General features: G+C 46.5%; 1 protein-coding gene and 1 pseudogene across 1 annotated transcript; one reads left to right on the forward strand and one right to left on the reverse strand.

The window, feature by feature from the left end:
- Positions 1-453: 453 nt before the first annotated feature.
- LOC127032129 (tetratricopeptide repeat protein 5-like) lies at positions 454-8,965 on the forward strand (annotated as a pseudogene).
- A 2,004-nt stretch (positions 8,966-10,969) lies between these two features.
- Positions 10,970-18,745, reverse strand: LOC127032130 (olfactory receptor 11G2-like). The gene is made up of 3 exons (XM_050919155.1): positions 18,716-18,745; positions 17,409-18,018; positions 10,970-10,977 (listed from the first exon to the last, which is right to left on the reverse strand). Exons 1-3 carry the CDS (start codon positions 18,743-18,745, stop codon positions 10,970-10,972), a joined length of 648 nt encoding a protein of 215 aa, XP_050775112.1.
- Between the last annotated feature and the right edge of the window lie 5,583 nt (positions 18,746-24,328).

Below are 24,328 nucleotides of genomic sequence, written 5' to 3' on the forward strand. Positions count from 1 at the left end.
GGAGGGGTTGGGCAGCACAGGCTAGGGTAGGGTTATACCTCCCAATATTTCAAGTGGCTACAGTGGGATGGGTGCTGCCCCCAGGGGAAAAGAGGCCTGTGGATGCAGAGGCTAGGTGCTGCCTGGGAGTGGAAGGCTCCTGGAAGGACAGGTGCTGCCCCCAGGGTAGGTGTGGGGTGTGTTTCAGAGTTAGCCTGTCCCATACTCACCCTATAGTGGCAGTTCCTGTCCTGCAGGGCTGGCTGGGCTCAGCTTCCCGCTCTGGGCGTTACGCCCTGGTTCCTGGTGTGTGAAGTCACAGCAACATTTGTGTTTGGCCTGGCTCCCCCCTCAGCGGGGCTGAGCCAAATATGAGCGTTGCTTCAACTCCATGTGCCAGAGATCAGGGCAGAATGCCTAGAGCGGGGAGTCAAGCTCAGCCATCCCCACAGGATAGGAGCTGCTTCAACCGCGATGGGGGTTGGGGTCAAAGTGGGACAGTCTCACAAAACCCAGGACCGTTGGAAGATCTGTAGGGCTGCCACCTGTTAGATACAGTGGGGACGGTCCTGAGCCCATCACACCGGACAGCTGATAGCACGAACCAAGCACCCAGACAGATTTCCCAGGACAGATATCTCAACAAAGGGAAAAGGGTTTTCCTGGGAAAACCTGGACAGGCGGCAACCCTAGCAGAGCATGGAATTAAAAAGGGATCCCAGGAGTGGGAGAGGTGGGCAGTGTAGAGAGCACAAACCAGGTTGTAGAGGGCTGGTAAATAGGGGGAGGTGGGAGGTGTCTGGACCAATGCAAGTGTTGTGTGGGTGGGTGGTGCAATGCAGGGGCTGCAATGCAGGGAGTGTGTGGGAGGTTGCAATGCAGAAGTGTGGGGGGGTAGCGATCTGGGCTGTGTGTGTGAAGAGCAATGCAAGGGCTGTGGAAGGTGGGGTGCAGTGCAAGAGCAGTGTGTGTGTGGGGGTGCAGTGAAGGAGCTGTGTGTGTGCAGAGCATAGCATTCCCCCTCCAGCCTAATAGATGTCCCTGCTCTGTCCAAGCTCCTCCCTCCTCTGGTGAAGCTCAGAGGTTGAGGAAGGGGAGGAGCTGGGCAATCATGGTTGAGGAGGGAGAAGGAAACCATCACCTTGCAAACCCTGCAAGAAGTCCCCTGCCCGCCCTCCCTACACACTAGTGCCTTCACACACAGCAATGTTCGCATACACACATTGATTCCTGCATACACACACAGCGATCCCTGCACACACACAGTGATACACATGCACTGTTCCCTGCACGAACAACACATACTCTGATCTCTGTGCGCACACACTGATCCCTGCATACACACACACACACAATGATACACACACTCTGATCTTGCACACAAACACACACTGATCCCTGCACACGCAGCAGTGCACACACCTACGCACATACTGGTCTCTGCACATACACGCACACTGATCCCTGCACACCGATCCTGCACACATAGCAATGTACACATACACACTGATCACTGCGCACACACATAGCAGTACACAGACACATACAAAGCGATGAGAACACACAGTGATCTCTGTGCACACGCATAGTGACACACACACTGATCCCTGAACACAAACACACACACAGTGATGAACACACCCAGTGATCCCTGTGCGCACACATAGTGACACACAGTGATCCCTGTGCACACATACACTGATCCCTGAAGACACACACAGGACATGCACAGATGCTGCTCCCTACACACACACACAGTGATCTCTGCACACATACATAGCGATACACACACACTGATTCCTGCACACACACATACTGATCCCAGCACACACACAGCCATGCACACACAGACACCCCCCCACACAGAGCCTTGCTGTATAGCCCCCCTTAGACTGCCTTCTGCTTTTGCAATCCCTGTATGTGATTTAGCCTCTCCATTTTTCCATGTGCTTTTCTCTGTGCCCTCTCTCTGAGCATCTGGGCGGCTTTAGCCATTTTTCTTTTGCTTTTTAAAGCCCCCAGCCCAAGATTGGTGCAAATAACAGGCCTGCAACAGGAAACAGGGTCCTAATATGCATCAGGCTAGGTATGTCCAGTAGAGACAGGGAAGTGTTAATACCATTGTAAAAAGGCACTGATGAGACCTAATCTGGAATACTGTGTGCAGTTCTGGTCTTCCATGTTTAAGAAAGATGAATTCAAGCTGGAACAGGTGCAGAGAAGGGCTACTAGGGTTATCAGAGGAATGGAAAACTTACCTTATGTGAGGAGATTCAAAGGGCTTGCCTTGTATAGCCTAACCAAAAGAAAGATGAGGGTAGGATTGTCCTCTAGAAATAAATGAGAGGGATAAATAGGGAGGAAGAGGATTTCTTTAAGTTAAGCGCCAAAAACAAATGGATATAAACTGGCCCTCAACAAGTTTAGGCTCAAAATTAGGCAAACGTTTCTAACCATCAGAAGAGTGAAGTTTTGGAACAGCCTTCCAGGGGAAAAGTGGGGGCAAAAAACCTAACTGGCTTCAATACTGAGCTTGATAAGTTTATAGAGGGATGATGGGACTGCCTACAATGGCATGTGGGCCATTGGTGACTGCCGGTAGCAAAAATCCCCAATGCTGGTGATGGGACACTGGATGGGTGGGGATCTGAGTTACTACAGAGAATTCTTTCCCAGGTATCGCCTGGTGGGTCTTGCCCACATGCTCAGGGTCTAACTCAGGCGTGGCCAACCTGTGGCTCCAGAGCCACATGCGGCTCTTCAGACGTTAATATGCGTCTCCTTGTATAGGCACCGACTCCAGGGCTGGAACTACAGGTGCCAACTTTCCAATGTGCCAGGCGGTGCTCACTGCTCAACCTCTGGCTCTGCCACAGGCCCTGCCCCCACTCCACCCTTTCCCACCTTCTCCCCTGATCCAGCCATGCCCTCACTCCTTCCCCCACCCCCTATAGCTTCCTGCATGCCACAAAACAGCTGATAGGGAGGTGCAGGGAGTGAGGGGGAGGCGCTGATCGGTTAGCCTGACAATGGGTGGGAGGCACTGAGAGGGGGGAGCTGATGTAGAGTTGCTGACATATTACTGTGACTCTTTGGCAATGTACATTGGTAAATTCTGGCTCCTTCTTAGGCTCAGGTTGGCCACCCCCATTCTAACTGATCACCATATTTGGAGTTGGGGAGGAATTTCCCCCCAGGTCAGATTGGCAGAGACCCTGGGGGGTTTTCACCTTCCTCTGCAGCATGGGGCATGGGTTACTTGCAGGTTTAAACTAGTGTAAATGGTGGATTCTCTGTAACATGAAGTCATTAAACCAGAGGTTTTCAAACTGGGGGGCATGCTCCCTAAGGAATATTCAGTGGGGTTCGGGGCAGCACCATGCAGGGGGGAGAGTTGGAATGGGAGCGCCACCTCCATCCCTGACTCACCTCAGCAGGCCATCCAACCTGGTGGTCCGTGTAAACACCTGCACACCCAGTGCTGGCTCCATCTCTCGCTCTGCCTCCAGAGACCATAGCAGCACCTTCCCCCACCCTGAAAGCCTCATGGGAGAGGGGCAGGTATTGGGGGGGTACAACCCAAAATTGTAACTTAAATGGGGGGCTCAGCTCAAAAAGTTTGAAAACTGCTGCTTTAAACTATGATTTGAGGATTTTAGTAACTCAACTGTAGTAAGATGAGGCCCTGAAACAGAAACCCTTATATCAGAGGCCCGGTATGAGGCCTAAGGCCTGAGCTAAAGTAATGGTTAAGACTTTGCTAACATAAAGCAAAGCAAAGCTGTAAGCTAAAGGCAGACTCTGCTCACAGAAGCTGGCATAAAGAAGACTGATGTTGCAAAAAAACACATACTTGAAAGGTACTGGACACTAGAGATATAAACATATGCCAGGATAGTACCAGAATCCTCTGATACTAACACATTCCACATAGAACATACTGACCCATCCTAAAGACAGGGTCAAAAGGATAATATGATGGATAGAGTTGTTTTGCTTGAACCAACATGTACAAGGTGATAGGTGGCACCATACTGTGTAGAGGGGTTGTACCTCAATACATCAGAAGTGATGTGTAACTTGTTTATACCTGTGTATAAGACTGCACCTCTGTGTAGTTGTCTTGGTCTGGCCTAGGGGGCAGTGGTAATTCCCACTACTGACTGAGCCAGTCCATGTCAGGGAGCACATATGTACTAGCAGAACTGTAGACATCTGATCTGGGGAGCTGGAGACTGTTTTGTTTGGCAATAAACCTGGCCGGGTGCCTTCGTACCTTATCAGAGTCTGTGGTCCTTGAGGTTTCTCTCGGGATCTGCTGTACCAGAGGAACACGCACACACACAGCTGACTGTTATGATCATTGAACAGCATGCTCTGCAACTTCCTGCCCTTCACCTCGCTCTAGGGAGAGAAGAAAATATCCCAGCGATATCCCTCCATTCAGCCGTCCATTCTCAGCTATGCAGCTATGTCCCACCATCTCTCTATCTTCAGCTATATCCATTCTCAGCTATGTCCCACCATCTCTCCATCTTCAGCTATATCCATTCTCAGCTATTCCCACCATCCCTTCATTCTCAGATATATCCATTCTCAGCTATGTCTCACCATCCTTAGATATATTCATCCATCCATCCATTCAACCCTCCATACTTGATCATAGAATCATAGAATATCATGGTTGGAAGGGACCTCAGGAGGTCATCTAGTCCAACCCCCTGCTCAAAGCAGGACCAATTCCCAACTAAATCATCCCAGCCAGGACTTTGTCAGGCCTGACCTTAAAAACCTCTAAGGAAGGAGATTCCACCACCTCCCTAGGGAACCCATTCCAGTGCTTCACCACCCTCCTAGTGAACATTTTTTTCCTAATATCCAAACTAAACCTCCCCCACGACAACTTGAGATCATTACTCCTTGTTCTGTCATCAGGTACCACTGAGAACAGTCTAGATTCAGCTATGTCCCACCATCCCTCCATCCTCAGATATATCCATTCTCAGATATGTCCTGCCATTCCTCCTTCCTCAGTTATAGCCATCTCTCCCTCCATCCATCCATCCTCAGCTGTATCCATCCGTCCATCCTTCCATCCATCCTCAGCTGTATCCATCCATCTCCCTCAGCTATATGCTTCTGTCCATCCATCTTCAGTTATAGCCATCCCTCCACCCATCATTATCTGTAGTCATCCATTCAATCCTCCATCCTCAGCTATATCCCTCCAGCCAGCCAGCCATTCATCTTTGATGCCCTCTGTCCATCTGTTCTCAGTGTTAACCTCTCTGTCTTTCTGCCACAGACATCCTAGGAAATGCCTACCTCTCCTGTTCTTCAACACAGGCCAGAACACCAATATCTCCCAGCAGGCCCTAAGTGCCTATGCCTAGGCGGTAGGTACGGCTCTGTCTTCTGTTGGCTGCCAGGGAGCCCTGTTCTGCAGGGAGCGGGACAGAAGCCTTAGTAAAGGGCACTCTTCTTTAGGAGCCAATGCTGGTGCCAGTGCTCCAGCACCACGCTGGAGGTGCTGTGCTGCATGGAGCAGGCACGAGGCTCTGTAGGGGGTACTCTGACATTGTTTTCCTCTCCACACTAGGAAAAGATGGATCCCACAGCATCCTGTAACCCAGACCTGCACCTCAACAGAGCTACAGTGAGAAGGTGGAGAGCGGAAAGTGTGATTGAAAGTCATGGGGGCTCAGTAGGGGTGCTCTCTTCTGTGCTGGCATCAGTGCCCCAATGTGGTTCTAAAGTTGCACTGAGCTGCAGGAAGCAGGGCCAAGACTCAGCTGAGGTGCTTTCTCTTTGGCTGTCTAGTTAGAAAGAGCTGTGATGTACTCTGAGTGTGTGTCTATGTCTGTCTGTGTGCCTGCTGCCCCCTGTTGGAAGGAATGAGCTCTGCTCAGGGTGTCTCTATGTCACTGCTACTTTCTGGTCTAACCACTAGACCCCTCTTCCCTACCAGAGCCAGGAACTGAACCCAGGAATCCTGTTTCCCCTCAATGCTGTTCTAACCCAGTGGGCCCCACCTCCACCTTGAGCCAGGAATAGAAACCAGGACTCTTGGCTCCCAGCCCCTCACTCTAACCCATTAGACCCCCTCAGGCCTGGAACAGAACCCTGGAGTCCTGGCTCCAAGCCCTGCTCCTGTAGCCATAGCATTATGCGGTGTTTCTCTTGGATCAGCTGCATAAATATGAGGAGAATTACATGGAGGCCCTGGAGAGTTTTTTCCATGCAGCATCCTTTGAGTCAGCCTGGCCCAAACCTTGGCAGTCCCAGCAGCAGCTCCTAGATTTCCTGGAGTGCCTCCTGGAGAACACAGTAGAGCATCCACCCTGCTTCCTGCCTGGACTACCTGGAGACATATCTCAGCCAGTGACCCTGCCATCCTTCCTCCCCATGCAGGGCAAAGTGAAGGGTAACAAACTGCAAAGCACACTGGGAAGCCTGCACCCATCCAGCTGGGCCCCAGTGGGGATGGGCCGTACCAGGGGTCCTTGGGCCAGAAGGTGGCACTGGAGCATCGGCTCCTGAGCGCCCTGCAGCTGTGTGTGAACATTGGGGCCATAGTGCTGGGCAGGGTGGTCTTCAGCCTTACCACAGATGAGAAAGTGCCCTTGTGAGTACTGGCCTGTCCATCCATCCATCTCTAGTGCTTTCTATTGATGTCATATATCCATCTTCCGCGTCATCCATCTGTCCATCCTATTATCATCTGTCTGTCCTGAGTTCTGTCCATACGTCCATCCTGCTACCCATCTGTCAGTCCAGATCCCTGTCCATCCATTCATCCTACTATCCTTCAGTCCTGAGCTCTGTCCAACCCATTATCCATCTGTAAGTCCAGAGCCGTGTCCATCCTCCTATCCCTCTGTCAGTCTTGATCTCCATCTGTCCATACATCCACCCTGATATCCATCGGTCACTCCCAAGCTCCGTTCATCCATCCATCCATGCTTCTTCAGTTCCATCCGTCCATCCATTCATCCTCATGACCATTGGTGTGGCCTTCCATCCATCAACCTATATATCCTCAGCACCATCCATCCATCACCTCAACTCCTGTCCCAACATCTTGCTCATGGTCTTGCCTGGTTTCCTGGCAGCACGTTCAGCCTGGCTGACTCCGAGGGCCCCTGTTTTGCTGTCACTGTCTATAACATGATGCAGAGCTAGGGTGTGGTCATCAGTGTCTTGGTGGCCATCCCTGAGCCGCACATGCAGCACCACCACATCCAGCACCAGTTCAGACTGGTCCTTAGTGCTGGAGGGATTCATAGGCCTGGCCCCGTGGAGGAGGAGGGATATGGGAAGTCATCAGAGATAGCAGGTTGAAACAGGACTGTAGCCCTTCATCAGTTAAAGAGTTATTCCCCACCCTTTCCTCACACCCCTCCCTCAGTCTGTTGTTTCTTCCCACCCCCACTGCAGTAGTGGGAAGCATGAATGAACTCGAGACTTCCTGTCTACTATGTGCATCACTTCCTGTGTGGAACATTTGACCTCAGTTACAGGACCACGGTCCCCGGAATGTTGGGGCCACAGACCCTGGAATTGGGGCCTATGTCACCATAACAATATAAGAATGGCCATATTGGGTCAGACTAATGGTCTGTCTAGCCCAGTATCCTGTCTTCCAACAGTGGCCAATGCCAGGTGCTTCAGAGGGAATGATCAGAACAAGCAATCGTCAAGTGATCCATCCCCTGTCCTCCACTCCTGGCTTCTGGCAAACAGAGGCTAGGGACACTCAGAGCATGGAGTTGCATCCCTGCCCATCCTGGCTAATAGCCACTGATGGACCTATCTTCCATGAATGTATCAAGTTCTTTTTTTAACTCTGTTATAGTTTTGGCCTTCACAACATCCCCTGGCAAAGCGTTCCACAGGTTGATTGTGTGTTGTGTGAAGAAGTACTTCCTTTTGTTTGTTTTAAACCTTCTGCCTATTAATTTAATTGGGTGACCCCTAGTTCTTGTGTTATGTGAAGGAGTAAATAACACTTCGTTATTCGCTTTCTCCACACCACTCAAGATTTTATAGACTTCTATCATATCCATATCCCCCCTTACTCGTCTCTTTACCAACCTGAAAAGTCCCAGTCTTATTAATCTTTCCTCATATGGAAGCTATTCCATACCCCTGATCATTTTTGTTGCTCTTATCTGTATCTTTTCCAGTTCCAATATATCTTTTTTGAGATAGGGCAACCAGATCTGCATGAGTATTCAAGGTGTGGGCATATCATAGGTTTACATAGAGCCATTATGATATTTTCTTGTTATCTATCCCTTTCCTAATGATTCCTAACATTCTGTTAGTTTTTTTGACTGCCACTGCACAGTGGGGGCAATGTGTGTTTCCCAGCCCCCTTGTTATGGGGTAGAGGTGGAAGTGCCTTTAAATTGAGGGAGAGGGATCACAATTCCCTACCCTGGTGTTATCCACCCTCACATCCAGGGAAGCAGAAGCCCACTAGTTTCACAGGAGTGCACAGCAGGGAAAAAATTAATTTTGACACTTGCTGGAAGACTGGGCACCTCCTCCCTCACTAGAGCACATCTTAGTCTTCTGCAGGAAGGTGGGGGGATGACATTCTGTTTTTTCAGATTTTTACAGCTGCCTAGGGGATTTGGGCTCCCAACACCTGTGAAATTTGGGAACCCAGATCCTTTAGGCAGGTTTAAAAACCTCAGCACATGAAATGGAAATCATCATCAGTAGAATCTAGAGCTAATGGTGGAATGTGCCCTGCCTCTTAAATGGGTTGGGAAATTTCAACCCATTATGTGCAAACAGTCATCAGTAGGATTCAGAGTTAACGACCCTTCTGACTGACTTTTCTGTCTCCACAGTACCCCCAGAGCTTCTCCTTCCCTAGAATCCTCATGGAGACCCCATTCCTGCTGGTAGTGAGCAGCAAGACGCAAAGACCCTGTATCCATCAGCTACTGTGGCCTACCACACACAGAGCAAGTGAGGCCGTTGGGGAGAGAATGTGCAAAGGTAGCTTCTTGTCCTCTGCGGCTGCTGCTGTGGGGATCGGACATATCCTGCTGTCTGCTGCCCCCCCAGTGGATCCCAGAGGCATAAAAGCTTGGAGAGTCTTGTGGGGCCAGCAGGATACAGGGGATTTACAACTCGGTATTGAGGCAAAGGATGGGGCTTGAGAACAGGGCAATCCCCTCTATAGAGAGGGACTGAGATAGCTGGGATGTGAGGCATAGATGGGAGAGCTCTGAGCAGGGCGATTCCCTGTACAGACAGGGAATGGTGAAGCCAGGTTGGAGGGTATAGACGGAGGAGCTCAGAATGGGATGCTTCCCCCTACAAAAGGGACAGTGATCCCTCTTTTTCCATTCTCTTTCCACTCAGCATGGTCTCATCTCACATGGCAATGAGCTATACCCACGCTCTGCCCCCTGGCAACCCAATAAACCACCCCAATGGAGTGATCCCAGGTGTGAAGAAATCTCACTGGGACTAGGAGACCCCGAACCAAGCCCATCAGTGCCCCCCTCCATCTACACCTCTTCCCTGCCCTTTTTCCTTCTCCTCTCCCTTTCCACACTCCTCCTTTCTGTTTCGTTCCCCCTTGGCTGGAATCACTGTCTCTAACTTCTGTAGTTTCACTGGTTTATGACTTGCGGATATTTAAAAGCATATAATGGGCATTGTAGCAACCAAATCTCTGTGGGGTTTGGGGATTGGACTTCCTTAGTCGCCTTTCAGAACAGGTCTGGCCCAGTGCCTGGCTCTCCATGTATACAGAGCGGCAGCATATTTATTTTGGAAGGTTTGATTTGTTTTATAATTTTATATGTTTAAAGTTTTTCTTTTCTTCTCTAATGAATAAAATCTGTTATTCATGGTCAGTGAGTTGATTCTGTCTGTCCATTCCCCTACGCAACCATCTGCTTGTCTGTCTCCTTAACTACTGTTCCATGTCCATGATGTGTCATTTATTTCTCTCAGGAAGGTAAATTGAGATGGTCACTGATCAGCTCTGACTCTGACCACCTGCTCAGCTGCCCTTGGCTACGACAGCCCAGTGTGTGGCTGAGCCACTCGGCCTGCCTGCCCCACCAATGCAAGAAAAATTGCCGAGATGGAAAAGGAGGCTCAGGCAGATCCACAGTGAGATTTAGGTGCCTAAGTCCAGCATTTAGATCCTCCAACCTCCCCCCTCAGCTGCCACCTCACCTGATAGTTCCCTAAGTTAAGGCCAGTGGGCATGTGCCAGATGCCTTAGTCCTGGCTCAGTCTAAGCCCTGGCAGGATTCACAAAGGAGGCATTCCTCTCCTGGCTCACCTGCAGGCTCCAACCCAGTGGGCGTGTTCAAAGTGTGCCCTGGACTGCACCTCCTAGCTCGGGGGCCTCACAAACACAGTCAGTGGAGGAGGAGGGGGTGCTCCTGCATTCTCTAGAGCTCAGTGGCTGGAGCACTCAGCTGGGATGGGGGATCCTCGCTCTGCCTGATGTGGAACAGGGACCTGGCTCCAGCTCACCCATGCTAGGGCCCTGCTTGCTGGGCGATGGGGGGGCAGGTCTGATCTGAGTCTTTCTCAGCCTCCTATGGAAGCTGTTCCACTGGGTGTTAAATAATCAAACAGCAGCGAGCTGCTGGGACTGACTTTATGGGCCAGTGGCACCCAGCCGAGTGGGGAAAAGTCAAGCTCAAGTCCCTGAGCCAACTACTGCTTCATACAAAATGAAACAGGAGAGAATGAGAGCCAGCCCCTGTGCACAGCCCAACGACCATAGTCAGGGCACTCCCCTGCACCACAGGAGACCTGCAGACAAGTCTCTACCCACATCATACAGAGGGGCGCTTGAACCGGGGGCAGGAGGCTTGAACCGGGGGAGGCGCTCTGACCCAGGGTCGGCTCTCGGAGCCAGCAAAACAAGCAGGTGCTTGGGGCAGCAATTTCCAGGGGGCAGCATTTTGGCCATGCTTTTTTTTTTAACTCACTTCCTCCCCTCTCACAACCCTGCAGAAGCAGAGCCACAGAGCAGCTAGGGATCCAGCATGCGAGCTGAGAACGCACGGGACCCTGGGAGCTGTAGTTCGTTGCCTAGCTCCCTGCCTATAGACCTAGCCCTGGAACAGGGAAATAACTACATTTCCCAGGATTCCTTGGCAGCTATCAACAGGAAAGGGAGGGGTAAGGAGTGAGGTAGGAGTTCCATGTTGCGAGTCGAAAGGTGGGGCACTGCGAATGGGGAACAAGAGTGCCCAAGGAGTAGAAGGCTTTGCCCCAGATATCCCCTTCAGACCACTTCCCCAGACTGCATTAGGGATACTGGTGTGACCTCACCTTGCAGCCCACAAAGAAGGAATTGGGTGGACTAATTGGACAGTGCACTTCTCTATCTGAAGCCTAGCAAGGGAGGTACGTGGATCCCACTAGAATTTACAATGAAAAGTAAGGAAGGGGAGGCTCTGCTAGGGGACTTCTGCAGCTTTAGATACAGTACCAGGCACATAGGAGGATTTCCACTTCTGAGCCATGGAAGCAGAAATTAACTTTTCCTTTCCAGATTTAGCTAATATTCAGAAAGGGAATCTAGCACCTGCCTTCCATATTGGAACACCCAGAAAATTCAGGAGTGCTCAGGCTCAATTTGGGCAGCTGTTTCTTCATTTCTCCCAAATCAAATATACTGATCCACTGTAACTTGCTGTAGAAAAGTTAGGATAAGAAATGAAGAAGCAAGAAATGCTTCTCAGTGGTTTTTAGGACTGGAATTGCTATTTTCAACAGCTATTGCTCCTTTTTTTAAAAAGTTTTATTTGTTTAAAAGGAAGACAGTGATATTGCATTAGTCAATACCCCATAGAAACAAAGAGTGGAACAAAAGAATAATAAAGGCACCTCAAAGTTTCCTCATTTATGTAAGGCAGTCTTAGGGTACGTCTTCACTACCCGCCATATCGGCGGGTAGCAATCGATTGCTTGGGGATCGATATATCGCGTCTCATCTAGACGAGGATCAACAGGGGGAGCCGCGGACATCGATCCCACGCTGTGAGGACGGTGAGTAATTCGATCTTAGATACTTCGACTTCAGCTACGTTATTCACGTAGCTGAAGTTGCGTATCTAAGATCAATTTTCCCCCATAGTGTAGACCAGCCCTTATAATATGCATCCAGATATCCTCCAATCACACAAGCTGAAAATTGTTCTCCTTTACTGCAGTTCTGTAACCCTATGGGAACCAATCCTGTCTGTGTTCTGTGCACATCCAAAATTCCTGCTGAATGACCTGCCCTGGGAGCAAGTTACCAGTGACCCAGGGCTGGGACAGCAGGAAGATGCAGGTTGCGGGGATGAGCCCAAGGCCGGGGCAACAGGGGAGTGCAGGTGTGTAGGGGGGAAGCCGAGGGCTAGGAGCCCAGGGTTGGGGTGTTATATCCTTGGGGGCAGCTGGTTTAGGAAGAAATCACTTGAGGCCAGACAGCAGACAGCTAACAGAACTATCATTTATTTACAGACAGAACTCACCTAACTGGCTGAAGCTGGCTAGGCTATCCCCTAATAATCTAACTCAGTTGCCATGGGAACAAAAACCTTGACAACCAAATACACAACATGGGGCAGTAGGGGAGTGCGGAGGGGAGCCCAGGGCTGGAGTGGGGGGGCAACCAAAAATTTTTTTGCTTGAGGCAGCAAAAAAACTAGAGCTGGCCCTACTCTGACCCCTGGGCTAATGGTTACTGGGTCACTCATTTTCTGTGAGAAGGGCTGATCTGTCTGAGGCTCTGTCATGGAGTCGCCTATGCCCAATTTCCTGGGAGTTTCCCGTTACTTGGCTGGCCCCAAGAATTCACACAGCTCCATGGGATCAGGCTTCTGTGGCTCTGAACCTGGGCCTTCGGGCGCCAGCGATCCCTATCTCTCTCTGGGCTCCCTTCAGTGAATCCAGCTGAGCCAGACTCCTGGAGGCGGCTTGTTCCACCCCTGTGGGGCGCAGTGTCCTCAGGCCATATCTGCAGCAACACCAGGCAGCCTTTTCAAACCAAGGGAACCCTTCATCAGTCCTCTGGCTACAGACTGGCAGTCTTCAGGTTAACAGAGATACCAAAGCTGAATGGACCTGGAAGACTCAGCTCCCCCCTCTGCCTGAGCCCCCCAATCCTTACGCACAGCCCACACCCCTCTCCTAGCACTGAGATCTGAACTTCGCTCTCTCAGAGACGAGATAACTTTTACTTTTAATTGCCTGGCTGCAACTTTTCAAGCAGGAACTGGCAGCACACTTCCCCAGCGGCCCAAGTCATCAATACCCAGAGCAAGCTAATTCCGCCAAGGGATTTGCACTCTGGTCTGGATGATTTATTAAATGGTCTAACTCCTGTGAAAGATACTGAATGGAAACCCCACAGTGATGGACAGCCTCTGTTCATTAATTGACACAGCACAGGCAGTGGGTGCACAGTCTACTGGTCAGAGAGTTGGACTGGGAACCATGACTCTTGGATTCTTTTCCAGCTCAGGGAGGGGTGACAGTTGGGTCTAGTGGTTTAGAGAGAGTGGAGAAAGGGTAGTCAGCACTCCTGGTTTCTATCCCTAGTGCTTGGAGAGGAGTGGGATTGAGTGGGTTACAGCAGGGGGCTGGGAATCTGGAGTCCTGGGTTAGGGTTTAAGACCAGAGGGGACCAGCAGATCTCTAATCTCACCTTCTGTAGATCACAGGCCACCAACACCACCCAGCAACTGAAATTAGAGCAAAGTAGGACAGCCCTCAGGAGGCTAAACTATGATGTGCCACAGGCAGAGAACAGGACGGACTGAGGGGCACCAGTGCCCGCGGCCCCCGCAATTGCAGGGAAATGATTAAGTGAGATACACCCAGCTAATCCTGGCAAGTGACCTGCACTCACATGCTGCAGGGTGTGAAAGTTACTAGTGGCCCCCTTAACAGTTTACAAGCAGAAGCCTCATGTACACAGTAACCTGAACTTTTGAACTGTCTTTTCTTTTCTGCCTCAAAGCAGAGAAAACTTGCTTCAAACCAGTTTTTACTAAGCAGATAACAGAAATACGGGGTTTGACACCTACCAATCAAGTGTTAACATGCAAGAGTCTTTGTCTAAAAGTGTATAAAAGGCTTGTAAAATTTGTATGGAATAGAGTTTTTCGGAGCAAGGTACAAGGCTCTCCTTTCTTCTGCAGAATAAAGCATTTTTTCCTTATTCCTGTCAGGCTGTTATTGGCTCTCAGCTAGGCAGATCCGATATTTCGGTAACAGTTTCTGGCGACCCCAGACAGGACTCTCCTAGCTTGGACATCGGACTCCGGACGGCTGTGGAGAACTAGGAGCGGTGCCAGTGGGGTGTTTAACCTTTCTTCCTCACTTCACGGCCCCTGGGGTTTGTGCTCCGATAAGGTGAGTCCTAATAGAATAAGGAAACGCTGTCTGGTTCTGGTTCACTATCTGGTTCTGGTTCTGTTCTGTTTAATTAACTGGTTACTGTTTTTCTACTCTGTTCATTTGGACGTTAGGTGTGTGGGCGGAACTGAGCCTCTTGTTTGTAATTCCGCAGGGTTGAAGCCATTGCATGCGATGAAGCTCTGAGGTCGAATTGAGATCCTTCTGTCCCGTCCCCTGTAGCGGTCAGTGTAATAGAGGTAGAAAATTCTGGATTAGACCATAATTTCCTCTGCTCTCTGCGTAATTCTCTGTTTGAGTGTCAAAAGACAGATGGGTGGGTCTCTGGGTAAACCCTCTAAAGATAGCCCGTTGGATTATATGTTAAGTAAATGGCCCCTATCCGGTGTTCAAAAAGGAATGTCAAAGAGGAACCATTTATTCTTGTCTTCTGGACTCTGGAGCTGCCCTCTTCACTGTTACTATCAAGCCGAAGAAGGGCAGACCTCTGTTTTTTATCTTTCAGATAATCAGAGAAAACTGATGCCAGCTGAACAGCATTCAACGTACCATGCATTTACTGGCACAATAGGAATTATGTTTTGTGTTCTATGTCCTGTCTTGTGGTGTTTATCTTGTGGCCAGAATTGTTGTGTTTCATATTGTCATAAGATAGTCTAGTTTAAAATCAAACAGAAAGGATGCATTAAAATGTAGATACTTGTTTTATTCAACTTGGAATACAAAGTGTTTGGATAAATCAGGACAATGTGATATACTAAAGTCTAACACATTTGCTTAAGTAAGAAAAAGAAACTTCATTGGCCAGATTGTTAATTAAAAAAATTGTTTTTAAAATTTGCATACCAACAGTCTTTGTAAGCAAGGACATGAAAAGTTAACCCACTCCCCATATTGTACATGGGATCCTTCTGGCTACCTCAGATTTCTAGCCAGAGGGCTGGGAATGGTGGGAAGCTATTGGACACCAGAGGTTGTATTGAGTGAACTCCTCAAAGTGGGTGTGCTTGTCCTGGCTTTTTGCTCCAAAGCTCTGTAATAAAGTTATTCTAGTGGAAGGGAATATGTGGCATACATTGAATAATAAGGCTAATGTACTGTATAATGGCAATGTTTATGTGTTCATTGTTGGGAAAAGGTGTATAAGTGAAGAGTGGAAGTTTCCTTTGTAAGTTAAAAGAAGCCAAGAAGGGAAGAAGGAAAAAGAACAGAATGAATTAACTGGAAAAAAAATAGCTACCAAGCTCAGGCTAAAGATAAGACACTGGCCCCATTCAAGGACACTGCTCACAGCTAAGACTTGGCTGACAACCAAGAAAAGGAGGGGGGGGCTTGAATGTGCCCAAACAGCTTTGAGATCTGCAAAACACTGCCAGGCACTAATGAAATGTGTTAGGTTTCTTTTCTCACAGGTAAAGAAGCGCTACCCAAAGACCCTAGCAGCCCTGCCACTCCTTGGAACTAGGAGAACTATGTAAAGGTCCACCAATGAAAGACTGCTTTGGCTCCATGCTGAAAAGGCCCTTATTAAGTCCTGTTGACTACCAACACCACTGTGAAGTGCCAAAGACTGACTGTTTGGACCCATGATTCTCACTGCAAAAAAACCCCTCCACCTCGAGAAGATTCTCCTACTGATGATTAGCCTATTTCTCCTTCTAGCTCTGCTGTGCCTTCTGGACAGCAGGGAAAAAGTACAAGGTGAAGTGCTAGTAACCTCTCCCTTGTCCACTGACAGATCTACTGTGCCTTTGAATTTTTCTAGAAGAAGCAAAACCATTACAGGGTGATGTGCTGGTAACCTCTCCCCTGTAGGATGCTGAACTACGACTGTTTTGGGAAAGAAGAAGGAACACTCCACTGACACTGCCAAAGTTCAGGAATTCCTGACTAGAAAGGACATTAAGAACTGACCCTGGTGAAGAAACAAATAATTATACACTGGTAGGAAGAAATTTGTGGGACCCATGGTTGGGAATGTGGTATTGATTGGATTTTGAGGTTTATTCTACAGGCTGTGCCCTGTGTTCTGGATAAATCCTTCAGCATGTATTGCTCTCCCTAATTGGATTTTAAATGACAAGTACCAAAGGCACCTTGTTGCCCCTGCCATGTCCTCCATTACACTATTACCCCTGTAATACATCCCCTCCTGTGCTATTAATGTTAATGCCTATTGAAAGTACCTGAGAATAGTTAAATAACAGATGTGATATAGTACTACACCAAGGAGAGATGGTATTGAATATCACTGAGGCTGGGTAGGCATTGCAGTGGGTTAGAAATTCAGGATTTCCTGAATGACCAGCTGATGGCCATTCGGAATGATCTTAAGTGCTAGACTTGGCCCACTTTCCTTACAGACACATCAGGAGTACCATCTGATCTGTGGTCATGGAGACATACTTGGACACTTTCTGGGTGGAAGTGTGAACATTCACAGTGCTCCTCCCAAGCATATGGACCGGTTAGGGGTGTATGGACTCCCACATACCGAATCCTGATGGATCCATGGGGAGGATGCATGTTAGACTGAATTATTCACCAAGACATCTGGGAAATTAGACCACCTGGTATACCTAACTGATTTATAGTCAGTGCCCCTAGAATAACACCTGACATTTTGGATAAGAATAGGGAGTCCTAATAATGCGAGATTTGCAGAAGCGAGGATTGTGTGAGGTGAGCAGAAAAGAGCTGTGTGAGAAGTTGTTTTGACCTTGTGTAGATAATGTGTAGATAGACTGGCTTCTCTCAGAAGTGAGAAAAACAAGATATCAGGATGACATGTGTATAAACAAAATGCAGCTGTTGTTTTCCACACTGTATCTCTTGATCATACCCTTAATTTTGAGGACCTCTTCGTAGACCTTGGGTCATGGTTTATTGGCCTCTTCCATACAATTGTCAAATGGATTATTTTCTTCCTGTTCATCCTCTGTATTGTTTGGGTAGTAATGCAATATGAAAAATGTCTGTGTAATACTGTAACCAAAGGCTCTGCTGTCCATAAGAAAACCCAGTACCTGTCTCTTCAGATTGATCATAAATTACGTAACGGGCCTGACAATCTGGGCTTGTCAGGCCCTGAGGGGGGACTGTGAAAGTTACTAGTAGCTGGGAGATGAGGGCAACAGGCACTATGAACCACAGGAAGCCAGAGAGCCAGCAGGAGGCTACTAGGGCCCAGCAACGTTTGGGGCACATGAGGACGCGATAGTGCAGGGGGTGGCAGATGGCCAGGTACCTATCGAAGGCCATGGCCAGAAGGAAAAAGCATTCGGTGGCTCCCATGGAGAAGGTGAAGTAGAACTGCATGAAGCAGGCCTGGAAGGAGACGGGGATGCCAGGGGACACCAGATCTGAGAGCATCCATGGCACCGTGGCTGTGACATAGCAGATCTCCAGCCAGGAGAAGTTTCCCAGCAGTATGTACATAGGCAGATGTTGGAGGTGGGGGTCCTGCAGCACATCCCACAAAATGCACAGATTGCTTGCTAGTGTCCCGGTATAGGCGATGGAGAGAAGGGCACAGAGGAGAGTGTGGCTCAGCTGGCCCAGGGAGGGGAAACCCAGCAGGATGAACTCGGACATCGGGGTGGTGCCATTGGGAGGATTTATCAGGGGTCCCTGGAGCTGAAAGGAAACAATCAACAGGACACCAAGGTTCTACCCAGGGGTCTGTGAGGGGAGAGGGGTCTAGTGGTTACAGTACTATGGAATAGTATGTGCACGCTCACCCCTACACATACATGTAAGGCGAGTCTCCTCCCTTCCAGTAGCAGGCAGTAACCTTTGTCTATGTCTTTCTCATGCACACACAGAACAGGGCTCATTCTCTCGAACACAGGGCAGCAGTGACACACACATTCAGAGTCCTGCTCTCTATTTCAACGTATCACATTTCAAACTCCTTCTGGAATCTGACACGCAAGCTGGGTTTATTCTGTGTTTGTAACCCTCAGGACTGGATGAAGATCCTGCATTGAGGAATTCGTCCAGCTGTCTTGTTTGGGCAACAAACTCTTGCTCATCCTTCCATAGCTGGAAACGCTTCTATGAACCAGTCTAGGATCACAGCAAGTGATGCTCAGAGAAGCAGGGTGAGATGATTTAATGCTGCGCTTCAAGGCTAAAGTGAAATTGACTGGGCTAGGGCTGCATCTTTAGGCACCTAAATACCTTTGAAAGTCTGGCCCTAAATCCCTTTTGGAAATGGGATTAGACTCCTAAACAATTTAAGTACCTTGGAAAATTTTACCCCCTATCTTTCCCTTGCTCTAACTAATGATGACACAGAATTGAATCAAGAGGATTTTTTAAAATTCCTTACCTTGAGTCTGGACAGATACAAAGATGACATCAATCATGGATTGGCCCTAACAGCTCTGCAGAAGGGAAATCTAGATCTGATATTAAAAAAAAAAACTCTATTAATATCAATATGATTAAATTTTGTAATCAGTCATTACATGTGAAATGTTGAGAGTCAATTGCTAATTATATGATTTATTGATTATTGTATATTGTATTAGTTGTTATTATTATGGTAGCACCTAGGAACCCCAGTCACGGACCAGGATCTCATTGTGCCAGGTGTTGCACAAACACCGTGGAAAAAGGCAGTCCCTGCCCTAAACAGTTTACACATTATATTTTCCAGATTAGATTAAAATAATGGATTACGAGCAATAGATTATATTAATTACAAGATTCAGAATGTATAATAAATAATCACATGATATATTAATTTTTAAATTTGATTAACATGTAAAATTAATAATTATATATCATTTCCTATTTTTGATTAAAATAATAAATTAAGAATTATGTATGTTATCAATTTCTACTTTAAATTTAAATAAATAAATAATTATATATGATGTTAAATTGAATTTTGATTAAAATTATTAATTAAGAATTATATATCATTGATTCCTATATTCAATTAAAATATTAACTCATTAAATCCATAATATGTTGATTCCTGGATTCACTTTACATATTAAATTAATATTTATATATCATGTTAATTTCTAGATTTAATTAAATATTAAATTAATAAGTACATATTGTGATATTTTCCAGATTTGTTAAACATGCTACTCTAATATTTATATACAATATGAATGCCTGTTTTGACTAAAATAAATGAATAATGATATATTCTTATTTTTCATTAAAATAATAAATTAAGAATTATATAATACTTTTGTCTACATTGTATTAAAATATTAAATTAATAAGTACTGTGACGTTATTGATATAAACTGGGACCATACAGAACATGGGTTGCAACCAAGGTCCTGTAGTGGCACCAGATCTTATGTAAAGGGGGTCATATAAGGTGTTTAAGACCAAGTTATGAGTTACTGGTTATGATTATGCTGTCTGTATGTCTGTATCATTTTGTAGTTGAAGTTATAAGTATTGGTTGTATACTGTCTGTATTTCAAATTGGTGCTGCAGTTCTGGGAAACACCCCAGACAAGTTGGTGTTAGCTCTGCTTAGCCTGCTTGATGGCCCATTAAGGACCATAAGCTACACAATTGACCCATTGAGAGGAGGCAGATGCGCCTTGTGACTCAGCAGGGTGTGCAGGGGCTGGCCTATGTGACTCCAAACTCCATTTTGCTGTAATTTTCCACAATAAGAACAAAGAAGTGTTCTTACACCTGGAAGTGCCTATATAAGGCTGATGCCTCATCTCCATCTTGTCTTCAATCCTGCTTCCTACCTCTGGAGGGACTTTGCTACAAACTGAAACTTTACAGAAGTGACTGATGACCCATCCCAGCTGGAGATGTTCTCCAGAGACTTGACTTAAACCTGCAGTTTACTCCATCACTGCTACAAGCCTGAATTAAAAACTTTGCCATTACTGTGTGTAATTGATTCCATTTAACCAATTCTAGCTCTCATCTCTATCTTTTTCCTTTTATGAATAAACCTTTAGATTTTAGATTCTAAAGGATTGGCAACAGTGTGATTTGTGGGTAAGATCTGAGGTGTATATTGACCTGGGTCTGGGGCTTGGTCTTTTGGGATTGAGAGAACCTTTTTCTTTTACTGGGGTGTTGGTTTTCATAACCATTCTTCCCCAGGATGGGTGGCACTGGTGGTGATACTGGGAGACTGGAGTGTCTAAGGAAATTGCTTGTGTGACTTGTGGTTAGCCAGTGGGGTAAAACCGAAGTCCTTTTTGTCTGGCTGGTTTGGTTTGCCTTAGAGGTGAAAAAACCCCAGCCTTGGGCTGTGACCGCCCTGTTTGAGCAATTGGTCCTGAATTGGCACACTCAGTTAGGTCCCGCCAGAACCGCATCTTCACAAGTACATTTTGTACTAATTTCCTGATTTTATTAAAATATTAACTTAATAGTGATATATTTCCTAGAAATGCTTAAAATATTAAGCTAATGTATACAAATTTATATATTTTATTAAAATGTTAAATTAAAAAATAAATATATTTTTAGATTTAGTTAAAATATTATATTGTAGTTTTATTTTAAACTCTAGAGCTGACTAAAATATTGAGTTATTGTTTCTATATAGGATATATTTCTAGAATCAGTTGAAATATTGGGTTAAGAATGATATATTACACTAATTTCCAGGTTAAATTCAAACCCTCTAGCAGTAACTGTATATGATATTAATGTATAGATCAGATTGGTACAATTCAAATATAGAGATTGGAAATGTTAAATCAAATACATATATTTTCCATGTATTTTCAGATTTGATTAAAATAGTCCTATATAAATTCCAGGTTCCAGTCAAATCCAAGTATCTGCTCTGATCATCTGAGTGCAGAGAATACGTAACAGATCAGAATCTCATCTATAAAGGAACTGTAAAATATTTTTTTCTTTTCTTGCTTCTTTATGAAAGAGAAAAAGAGCCCACCCAAAAATGTTTTAAAGCATTTTTTCTATTTGTTTTTAACCAAGCCATATGTATCTATCTATTCTTACACTTACTTTTCTATTTATCTATCTGCCTGTCTGTTTAAAATGTAAATCTGCTCTTCAGTGGAGAATTACTGGGCAGCGTAAGGAAGTTTAATAGGCATGCTTAACAATTTAGGCCTTAGCAACTGCTATAACTTAATGCAACCTTAGCTGATTTCAAGTCAGCATACACCTATTCCTAATCAATTTAAACTAAACCAGAGTAATCTGGTTTAAACTGAATTAAGAACATCCACACAGCCATTTGCACTTTTAACTATATTGGTTTAAATTCACAGCTTGCATTATACTGGGGCAATGAGATGGTTTTACTGGATAATTACTGGGAGAACTGGAGGATGTTTATTGCGAGCACTAACACCTGAATCAAAGAGATGACAGGGGTTGAATTTTAAAACAGAGTGCCTTTTCCCACCATGTTAATTAGTCATTGGAATTGAATGGATGTTAGAATTATTATTATTTATGCACAATAATATTACAACACTAATTTAACCATAAATTACTGTATTACATCCAAAGGCCAAATGATATTTTTACAGTGCTCAAAAACATGCTTAAAAAGCCTAAAAATAAGCAATTTACTATATCCAAACAGTAGCAAAGCATTTATAAACATTTGATCAAGATATTTACAAATGGGCTAAACCCAGGGTACTTAGATCCATATTGGTATGCTCCAATGTGGTCAGCTGGTATTAGGAATTAAGCTTTTAAGAATTTATTTTATACCCTTCAATAAATAAGTGATGTCATTGCCAATTACTGACTTCAGCTAAAAACCCTTCCCACCCCAGGTACCAGTATTATCTCAAAAAGCAGGGCCTATGTGAGCCCAAGTGCAAAGGAAAAATTGTTGGTCAGCAAGAAGGAGAGGAAGAGTTAGGGAGGAAAGGCCTTGAGGAGAAAGGAGGTTGGAAATCTTATCTGGATTAAGACTGGAAATAAGGGTAAACTGTTTCAAACTGGTTTTTAGCTGAACTCAGTAACTGGCAATGACATCTCTTGTGGGCTGTTGCAGAACCTCTCCCCTCTGTTGATAAGACACAGAACCAAAAAAAGGGAAGCCCCATCATGCAATCACACTCGTACATTTCTCTGTCTCTCCCTCAAACCTAATGAAGTTGCTCCACCAACAACTCCTGTTGTGAGGCTATTGCAGAACCTCCCTCCTCTGCTGGTTAGACACCAATTTCCAGCCTGAGTTTGTGCATGGCCAGTTTAGTGGTTGGAGCAGTGTGGGGTGGACAGTAGAACAGTGCAGCAGACATGGAAGAAGCAAAGCAAGAATAAAGCTATGTGTGAAAACCCACCTGGCTGTGAGATCTCAGCCTCCTCCTCCCACCTCTGCTATGAAGGGATAGGGTGAGAGGGAGCTGATATCTGCTCTCTGAGCCACTGGGTACCTGGGACGTGGTCTCTGGAGTGGGTGGGAGCAGTTGGTATGGATTTGATCCCTGAATGATCTGTGGACACCCAGGGAGAGCCCATCCCCCAGCCTTTCACACAGCCCCAACACACACACACCCCACATATTTCCCCACACACATACACACAGCCTTCCACGGAGTTGTGCCCATCCCGCAGCCCTCCCACAGCACACACACACATACACACACACAGATCTCTCTACCACACACATAGCCCCCAAACCCTGACAAACAAAGCTTAAGGGTGTTAAGAGGAGGTCACATTAAAAGTCCCCGCACCAGCCCGTTGGACACGTGGCAAATCCCAGGCAGGGGCTGTCAGCACTAAGGCAGTGCTCTGTGTTCTAGCAGGTGCTGGGTTCTCACACAATATCCAACCACTGAGAGGGGTTCATTCCCTCCATCAGACGGCAGCAGGGACACACACAGGTCCTCAGCATGGGGCGAGTCTTCCCTGAGCACTGTCGCTGTGAGTCTATCATCCAGCAGCCCCACCCCAGAGCTGGCTGCATCTCAGCACCAGGTGAGCTTTCCCCATGCAGTGCCACTGTGTGGTTGTTCCTGACCTTTTCCACCCAAGAAGTGGCTGCATCTCACCTATGCTGCATACATGGAGTTGAAGGGCAAAGATACTTTACGAACATGGGCCAAGCGTAGACCTCGCTCTGTGGGGGGATGATGTATTTCTTCTTTTCCAAGCCATAGGAAGAGCAAAACCCTTATGTGTGGAGTCCCCATTGTGTGGGCCCTGTACTCACCCAACACCTCATTAATCATTATTATTAATCAACTAGAAGGTCGCACACTTCCCTGCTTCTCTAGTCCAAGCTGTTCACCCAGCTAGGCCCTGCCTCCACTATGGATGGCCCCTGGCACCAGCTCTGGTCGGAACCCAATGGACGAGGGTGTGGAGCTGACAGCTGGCCAGCATGGGCAGGACCTCGAGGAGTGTAAATTTACTGTGTGGAAGTAACAAAGGAATGTTAAATGGGGATAACAGACATAGGCCCATTCATGTGTGTTGATAATCAAAGAATAGATGCTAATTGTATTTGTCTTCTATATCAAAGGTGTTTGATGTACCAGTGTAACCAAATTAGCTTGTAGTTGCTAAATCTTTTTCATGCCTCTTTATATTATGCATGTATCCTGTGCTCAGTCAACCTTAAGATCAAAGATGTGTATACTGCATGAAACTAATTATATTAACTATATTGTCTTCAATTATTTATCCCTGTTATAATGAATGTCCAGCAATTACCTCAAGCAAATGAAGGTAACTGGATTATTTGCGTATGCATGGGGATAGAAGGTTAACTTCAAAACAAAGGTCCTTGGTTTTACAATTGAGGTTCACAAACTATTTGCATTGCCTCAGAGGAAAGCCCCTGCTGGGAGAGCTTCTGTGAAGAGGCCTATTAGCTTGCCAGAGAACTGGACCTTGCGTGCAATCCTGCCATCTCTGATCTGCTGAAACTCTAAACAGGAAGAGTGTTAGCCATAGGACTGAGATTCTCAAGAAACTGCCATGAGATGTCCTG

The sequence above is a fragment of the Gopherus flavomarginatus genome, chromosome 12 (genome assembly GCF_025201925.1).
Source record: "Gopherus flavomarginatus isolate rGopFla2 chromosome 12, rGopFla2.mat.asm, whole genome shotgun sequence".
NCBI lineage: Eukaryota > Metazoa > Chordata > Testudines > Testudinidae > Gopherus > Gopherus flavomarginatus.

Excerpts from the sequence above, each read along its gene's own strand:
- LOC127032130 (XM_050919155.1), bottom strand. The coding sequence starts at position 18,745 with ATGTCATCTTTGTATCTGTCCAGACTCAAG. Across the intron at positions 18,019-18,715 it reads TGTATCTGTCCAGACTCAAG|CTCCAGGGACCCCTGATAAA; the intron begins GTAAGGAATTTT and ends GTTTCCTTTCAG.